We start from the raw sequence: 8880 nt of genomic DNA on the forward strand, positions 1-8880 counted from the left end.
CTCATATGACCATATGTACATTTTCAGAGTTATGTATCACTGTACTTTGCTTTAACCCAACCTGGGAAAATACAAAAGTCATTTTCTCTTATCTTTTCTTTAGTCTTGTGAAATCCTGGCTAGTTTTAGTCCTTTGGCCCCTTTAAAGTTGTTCAAATGAAACAACCTGGAGAGATTTAGCTGCTCACAACTTGTGTTGTCTGTCCAAGTAAACATTACTTATTTTTAATCGGTGTTATCAAGCCAAAAGGGTTTGAAACCACTGCTTGTAATCATTTTCCCTCTCTACGCCGGCTGTGCAGAGATCTCGCTCCAATGTAAGAGATAGAGGAGCAAATCCACATCCATATGTGCAAAAATGCAGTAAGCAAAATGGATGTGAGACAAACCAAGTGGGAAGTCTTTCTGTAAAAATCTCTTTGAAGGAAGCACAATTTGAAAGAAAAGGGACTGTGACTTTAGAAGATACCCACTTGATTGGACCAACCCAGACTACTAAAGCCTCATACTGGCTTTGGCTTTACATTTTTGTACAACATCAAGGACTTACACTCATAAGGGATCTACTCATGGCCAGTGTGGACAGGAGGAATGATTATATTGACTGATATTCCTTTAAATGTACATATTAGTAAGTGAGTATTATATTAAGATACAGTATCCTTAAAGAGACAAAGCCTTTGCTGTGGACTGTTGTCTACAGTCACCATCAGTACAGAGAACATGTTGAGAGCACAACAGTGGAGGTGGATGAGAAAATGTGGCCACGTGGACACTGTTCCGCTACTTCTTTCTGGGACCCCAGAAAAGCAAGGCAGGAAGAGAAAAAAAGCACAAAATGTTAACATTTTATTTACAAAGTTGTTTTCTTGTCATACAGAAAGTAAAAATGTAGCTACAACCTTGATTTGTGCAACAGGCGGCCACACAAAAAAATCATGGCTCGCTGGTTGCACAGCTGCTATAGCAATAATTTTATTGGGAAAAAAATAAGGAACAGAAAAAAAAAAAAAAGACAAAAAATGAGAAATAATAAACCCAACAACAAAAAATAATTCATTCAACAAAATATTAAAAGCACAGACCCAAAACTAGATACCAGTCCCAAAGTCCTCACACAGGAATACATAAAGAGGGGTCGACAGTGAAATTGTGGAATGCTGAGTGGTGGGCTGCCTGAGAACCTCGGGGGAGCCGTGGGTCGAGTGAGGTGGAGGGTGTTGGGTGGCTCTCAGTTCCATGGGGAGGGAGGAGGAAAAAAAAACAAAAAAACAAAAAAAAAAGAGGGAGGGGGGGGGGGCAGCTCCACTCGGCCCACCCATCCGGTACAGTCTTGCCCCGTTAAAGAGCTCAGAGCTGGGGGGGTAGACGTGGATTACAACGGCGGTGCGAGTTGTAGGAGGGCGGACGTTCGGGTTTGTGGGGGGGAGGAAAGGTAACTCGGTAGGCTCTCGTCTTCAGTTTGGCTCTTAATCGTCATCTTCATCGTCGTCATCGTCGTCTTCATCCTCTGGGTCTCGCTTTCTCTTCTCGCCCTTGCCAGCTTCTGCATCTGGGAGCAAAGACGGGGAGAAAAAAAAAAGAGGGGCGTGTCAAAACCATAAAGCTTTCATTTTCATTTTACAGTTAATTGAAAGGAGAGATTCAATCTTTAAGCTTTGATACAAAAATTCATATTTTCTACATAAAACATGATCCACACATTTTGGTTTTCTTTGTGTTCATCACGTGACTGAAGTGCTGTTGTTTGTGCTAAATATGTTAGAAATAGAAATGCTTCTTGACAAGTATTTAGTGTTTGAGCATCATTTGAGAAATCTGGACAAACTGTCACTATCAGGTTTTGCTGTCATTACGAGTTCTAATGTTATATGATTATGTGTTGAAAATAAACATAGTATCAGATGTGTCTGATACCACTAGGTTTGGCACTTCTCTCTCTCCCTAGACGTTTTACATTACATTAAACGCACACTCACTCACACTCAATAGGAATAAGATCTAAATGTGGGGCCTCAAATTGTCTCAAATAGGGTTTTGATCCATAAAAAGTCAGAAAATAAGTGAAGAATGCCTGTCATAACATCTAATAGCCAATGGTGACGTCTACAAGTGTCTTGTTATGTCTCATCAACAGTGCAAAATTTAACATATTCATATTACTATCATGTATGACACAGAAATGCTTCAAATTCTCCTTTTTGCTGCATTTTTGCTCAAAAAAAGTGACAAAATTGACACTTGGAAGATGGCATCAAAATTTAGAAAAACAGCCCTCTAACATAAACAGCTCCAAGTGTTTTCAGAGAGCTTCACACCTGAAAATTATACTAATTATATTAATGTGTAACAGATTTAGCTTAATGTTTGTTTGTTTTTTGGGTAATATAAATGATGGGTGACATATAATATGCAGCAACTTGATAAAGCCCAACAAACTTTTTTCCCCCTCAGTAACCGCAGCAACCACTCAGAAATAAAAGATTATTAAGCCAGATATTACGTTTTCATTGGTCGTTATTAAGTGAACTGTGGTGCTCATATAGAATGTCCACATTCTACTCTACATAAAATAGAAAAATAAAGCTAGTGTAAAAATAAAATTTCAGAACTAAATAAAAAAAGGACACTCAACTCATCTTCTTATTGATACAAATACAAGTGATGTTTTAAATACATCCTACTGACTTTTGCCAATTCACCTCACGTTAGCAGCACTGTTAAGTCAATATTGAGCTCTTTACACTGTAGAGATGTTTTGCACCTTCAATTTTGATAATTAAGAGTAAACACACACAAGGGAAAGTGTAGAAAAAATAAGGCTGTATTTATACGAAACAGTTAAATCTTAAAAAGGAGTAACAACACTAAATAGGCTTTTTGTAAGTTAGTCTATTAGGTTTTATCACTTTATCAGCTGATTGATTCTTATCCCAGTCTCTAGCGTTTATTGCAACAGCATCTGATGTTGTGTTATCTTCCCATTCCTGAAGCACATGAACCCATCTTGACATTTAAAAAAAAGACAAAAACCCAACTTTTCAGCCACGTTTTGAGATTTTACATTTGAAGTGTGGAAAGAGTAACCGGGTGCAAAGTGGGTTTCATTGTTTTAAAATACATGTCTGAGCTGCTCTGTTACATACCGTCTTCATCTTCATCTTCATCGTCATCTTCTTCATCCACTTCACCATCCTGACCGAAATCTTCCTCCTTGGTGAACAAGAATTATGAAAGTTAGATGAATCAGAAACAGTAGATGCTGACTGATGGCAACAGCAGTTTCTTCTATTTTTTTTTTTTTTTTTTACCTCATCTTCTCCGCTGACCTCCTCGTCATCCTCTTCTCCTTCTACCTCCTCTTCATCTTCCTCCTCTTCGTCTTCCTCATCGAAGTCCTCCTCCTCTCCGTCCTCGTCCTCCTCTTCCTCTCCCTCTGCAAAACAAAAAAAAAGGAATACTTGCTGAAACCGAACTTCCAGATAAACAATTAAACCGTATTACAATTAAATCAAAGCGAGTTTCGTGACATGTTAAACTGTGTCCTCCTGTTATTTAGCAGCATCCTGGTACGAAAGCGACTTCTTACCTTCATCGTCGTCGTCATCTACGCCGTCTCCGTCTGCCTCGCCGTCGGAGTCGGAGGCTTCCCTGTCCTCGAGGTCGTAGCCGTCCAGGTAGGTGAGCTGAGGCAGCAGCTTGAACACGCTCTCTCTGTAGTCGTTCAGGTTTGTCACTTCACAGTTGAACAGGTCCAAACTCTTCAGGTTGTCCAGTTTTTTCTGTTGATGAAATGCAACGAACAACTGATGAGAAACCTGTGGCTGAACTGAACTGCGACACACCTGAGATACGTCGCCTAGGAGATACTGTGCTGTAATATTTAACCAGTGTTTTATTCATTGGATTAGACAAAAACAGACTTCTGCATCTGGTTATTTATCATCCATTTACAGTTTCTCAGTTATAAATTGTAATTGTATCCATTTCTAACCCTTAAACAACAACACTCAACTAGAAAGACACCATGTGCAATTCATTCTAGTGTTTCCTGTACATTACATTTTTGTTCTTGACTTTTAATTAGATATAATAAAGGATCTCTCAGGGACTCCTTCTAGATTTAAATCAAGCATGTGATGAAGTGCAAAAACAGCTTCCTCATTCTTTATGTGCTAAATATACAATAAAGGAAGCTGTGCCAAAATTAAAAATGTATGCTGTGAGTTGAGATGTGATTGTATTGACATTAACACAGCTGTAAGCACCACACTTTGTCTAAATATTCAACATCTTTGGCTTGATTGGTATGAATTTTGTACCAATAATGAAACAAAACACACACACACACACACACACACACACACACACACACACACACGTACCAATGGTTCCAACGTGCTGATGTCTTTCAATTTGTTGCCACTCAGGTTTAGATGTGTGAGGTTGGGTAGTTTCTCTGCTAAAACATCAAGGCCGCCGCTGATTCTGTTGTCGCTCAACTCCAGCTGAAACACAAAAGAGAGAGAGAAAGGTGTGACTCGAAATCAACAGACACACACATTTCAGCTTTTTAATGTAAAAAGGTGAAACAACATGTTACCTTTTTGAGTTTTCCTAGTTTAGGCAGGTTGGAGACTGACATTAAGCCAACATTTATCAAACTGAGGAACTCCAGGTTGACAAACTCAGCTGTTAGGCCTTCGATTTTTCCTTCAACCGATCGACAATTGTCAAGGACAAGTTCTCGTACCTGAAAAACAAGAAAATTATAATGTAAAAATGTACCTTCTATCTGTTGAGAAAGTGCTTTATGTATGTATGTATGTATGTATGTATGTGTGTGTGTGTGTACGGTGTATATATATATATATATACACACACACACATACACATAATGTATCTGTATATATGTACAGTGTACAGAAAAATGTAGCCTTAAACAAACTAAACTCAAAATACTTTATTTCTATTGATCCACTTGCTGCTGCAATATGTAAATGTCCTTTGTGTGGGACTTATAAAAAGGATATTTTAGTTTAGTTTATTATTTTGAACAAAATAAAAAATATATGCAAAGAAATATGACAAAATAGAAATTACAGCATTTTTACATAAACAAAATAATAGCCATTCAATGTTCTAAAAGGTGTAGGATGAAGCAAAGAAATTTCATCTCATCTTAATTTTATTCAGCTGCCTTTTAATGAAATATAAAAAGAAAACAAAGCTTAGCAAAACATAACAAACTGGTTAAAACAGGATGTTATTCTCCACCAAAGTTCCTCTTTCCTGTTGTGTTAAACAATTAAAAAAGACATTTTGCACTTTTTTATGTTATAAGATATTAATATATAAAAAACCCCAAAGACTTGAAGGCGGAGTTAGTTTGAGTCAATTAAAGCTAACACACTGGTTGCGCAATTCACTGAAAACTTCTTATCAAAAACGTGTGAAAAGGTGACAATATCTCAAAGCAAAAACACGCAGAAATGGACCCTCTGCCTTCATCTAAAACGCACTTTTATACATCACACACACCGAGCTTTAATTTCCCCACGGTGCTCCGACTGCTTTAATATATTGACTTCTTTGAAAACGAGGAAGAGCAAAGCAGCAAGCAGCTTCCCCCCATGGCCTTGCTGATGCAGTCACTAATGACAAATGCAATGATTTTAGTGTGCTAGCCCGCTACAGGCTAGCCATTGCCCCCTTTTTACACGCTGCCGTGCAGTAGAGGAGTCTGTCTGCCCGCCATTAGCCAGCAGCGACGGACAGGATGGCGAAAACACCCTTTAAGTAAAGACTCTCTCTCCTTTTTTTCTCTCTCTCTTGCTCGTTAAACCAGCTTTTCATGTGGGGGAAAAAGTGGAGTATTCCTCGTCGTCGAGAGTGAGCGACCGATATTTTGCCAGTTTTGTTACAAAGGGGCAACAACGTCGTTTTCAGGTCGAAGGAAATACATTGAGAGCGGAAATTTTAGTGAGAAAGAAAAAAACAAAAAAAAACAAAGATGGAGACAGTTCCTCTCTCCCAGAGCTTCAAAGACGACAGAGTGACAACATGGCGATCCCTGAGACACAGTATGCAGCTCTCTGAGCATTTCACTAGCCAAGACTGCTGTTAAAGCGCAAGAGTGGTGATCTTTACTTGAGTTACACGCTATTTAAAGTGTTTTTAACAGATATTTTACTATTTATTTCATGCATGAGACGCCACCGGCTCGGGGTGTTTTTGGCTGCCCACGCATGAAGCGCGGTGCACCGGATCCTCTGAAAGGCAGCTCGGTTCATTACAGCCTGCTGTGTTGGGAGGCTAAACAAAGCGATAGGATTACTTACTTATAAAAAAACAACACCCAAGTTTAGTTTAATGATAATAATGTGTGTGTTTTGGGAGGGGGTTAAAGGTGTAAGAACTCGATGCATTTTCGTTGTCTTTTGACCCAGCGTAGCAAAGGAAAGGAGGGTAATATGGCGGGAACAAAAACATAAGTTAGGAGGCTGCTGCTGCGTGTGTTGAATGAATCATCTTATCACCCAAGACTTGATGTTTTTAAAAAGATAAAACAAAAAGAGGTGTGCAATATTTACACGAATGCAAGGATAGGAAAGGGCAATGCAGCGGTTGTGTGCAAGTGTGTGTACGCTGTTTTTAAAGGTATTAACTACTGCACACTCTCCCTCCTCCTCCTTTCCCCTTTTTTAATTTAAACTTTTACGCTTTTAAACAAAACGATTGCAGGAATAAGTTGTGCGGAAATATGAACTATCTAAAAGGTGTTGTAGTAGCAGTGGCTTAAGATATGGATGACTCGTAAACCAAGTATGTTTTTTTGTTGTCGATGCTGGGTCTTGGCCGTGCATGTTGTAACCTTAATGTGGGGGAGATTTTAAAAGACTCGTGATCGACTACAGACCCCGTCCAAACCTTAAAACTACACGTTAATCTCTATGACTTGTGAAGTGCATTTGTAGTAATAATAATAATAACGTGGAATGGGGGGGCACCCTGTTTTTTTTTAGCAGAGTTATGCTAGCAAGCAAACATGGCTTCCCAGGTCTGTATAAAACACACATACACACCGCTCTGTGAATGGCTAAAGGAAGCACATTTTCTCACATATCGGCGTGAAAAGAAGTTTACTAATTGTTCCCCGATGTTGGAGTCGAGCTGGATGGTGTGTGCACCGCTGACCACGGAGGCTGCGAAATGGTTAAAGCACTGCAATAAATGCCAGCAAGCTTGATTTCAAAGTAACGACTGTGAATATAGCTTTTTTCCCCTCTCTCGTCTCGTTTGCAAACCCCCCTATACGCCCAAATCCACAACAGTATCGAGGGATGAAGCGTGTTTTTTCCGCCCCTACTATTATAACCGAGAAACAGCATCTAAAAAAGCCCCATGTGGTCACCATTACGTTAGCCACACAGGTCACTCGCAAAGCAGAAAAAAGTAGCAAGCTAGCTTAGCGAGGCTAGCCAGAAAACTAAGGGTTGGTTTTATAAAAAAAAAAAAAAAAAAGCACGACTCACATCAGACGGTGTCCTGTTTCTTAGCTCCAAGTGGATCCTCTTTTTCATGTCCATCGTGCCCCTATGAAAGTTAAACTTTTCTCTCTTGGGTTTTGGTGGGATCTTCAGTCCAAAGGCAGAGATGCCCTAATGGAGGGAGAATATAGGACTGTATAATGAACTGAGCCAAACGCTAAGTTAGTCGGAGAGAGGAGAAACCATGGAGGGAAACGGGACTGAAACAAAATATATGCTCAACAGCGCCATCTGCGTCCAGAAACGCCCATCGCGTCTAAAAAAAATGGCATTGCAGTCACAAAACATGACGCTGCCTCCACACACAGTGCCATGGTGCAATTTTATTTCTGCAAAGGAAAGTAGTATGTTGTATGTATGAAGACAAAGGCATTTATTTTATTGTATTAAATTTATAAAATGAAGAAATGCAGTATACACGTGTGCACAGTCGACGCATTATAGCATTCAGCCAAATTTAGATGTTAAAAGTAGGTCATGGTGAACTTTGTTTTATCTGCTTAATAAAGTTAAATAGCTTAAAAAACATGTCCGGATTTTATATATATAACGTTGAATTGTTGTTTCACTTTAAATGTGTAAGTAGGGCAAATATGTAACATAAAGATACCTTGTTTTTGAATAGCTAAAACCTGTTGCAAGGGAAAGAAAAATACTCTACACGATGCATTGTTTTAACTCAAGTCCGATCATTACTGTGTATGATTTCCTTGTGACAATTTTGATCAATAAACTGCTTTAATGGATACACTGTTGTCGTCTTCGTCCATGAAACCTCAGATTGTTTTCCCCCTCGTTTGCACACATGGCCAGAGAGGAGGGGTGTTTTTAGGCAGCAGTAAAGAGAGCATTGTATATGCATATGGAGGGAAGGGTATCCCCACCCCCTCTTTTGACTTCCTGAGACAGATCCTTCAAGTAGAAATCCGCAGGGTAGGAGTTGTAGATCTTTACAAAATTAAAAGATGATTCAGAAACGTGTTGAAAATGTATTTATATTTAGGATATTTATAAAATGCTGGATTAATTTATAAAGTTAATCTGTGATCTGTAATAGATTAAAAATAATAATAACAAAAAATTCAAATTATAGGACAGTAAATCTGCTCTTCCAGGCACATTAACTATTTGGCCATGTGCAAGTTATATGTACAGTATATACAGTAAAACAGTGTTTTTAAATCAGTGTTTGGTAGTTTAGGAAGTGCACCAGAAGATGGCACTATCATATCTACTTTGACATGCTTCAAAATTGAGTTTCATTGTGCAACAGTAGGGGTGTGTGTGTGTGTGTGTGTGCAGCTTTCTCTGCTTTTGCAGATAATAATCG

General features: G+C 38.9%; 1 protein-coding gene across 1 annotated transcript; it reads right to left on the reverse strand.

The window, feature by feature from the left end:
* Positions 1-836: 836 nt before the first annotated feature.
* anp32b (acidic (leucine-rich) nuclear phosphoprotein 32 family, member B) lies at positions 837-8150 on the reverse strand. Its single transcript, XM_053328771.1, has 7 exons — positions 7536-8150; positions 4604-4753; positions 4386-4508; positions 3590-3782; positions 3312-3436; positions 3147-3213; positions 837-1552 (listed from the first exon to the last, which is right to left on the reverse strand). Exons 1-7 carry the CDS (start codon positions 7587-7589, stop codon positions 1470-1472), a joined length of 795 nt encoding a protein of 264 aa, XP_053184746.1. The 5' UTR covers positions 7590-8150; the 3' UTR covers positions 837-1469.
* Positions 8151-8880: the final 730 nt, after the last annotated feature.

This window comes from Scomber japonicus, chromosome 2 (assembly GCF_027409825.1).
Source record: "Scomber japonicus isolate fScoJap1 chromosome 2, fScoJap1.pri, whole genome shotgun sequence".
NCBI classification, from domain to species: Eukaryota; Metazoa; Chordata; class Actinopteri; order Scombriformes; family Scombridae; genus Scomber; species Scomber japonicus.

Coding starts and splice junctions, on each gene's coding strand:
- anp32b (XM_053328771.1), bottom strand. CDS start 7,589: ATGGACATGAAAAAGAGGATCCACTTGGAGCTAAGAAACAGGACACCG. Junction 4,509..4,603: donor AACTAGGAAAACTCAAAAAG/GTAACATGTTGT, acceptor TTTGTGTTTCAG/CTGGAGTTGAGCGACAACAG. Junction 3,437..3,589: donor AGATGACGACGACGATGAAG/GTAAGAAGTCGC, acceptor TTTGTTTTGCAG/AGGGAGAGGAAGAGGAGGAC.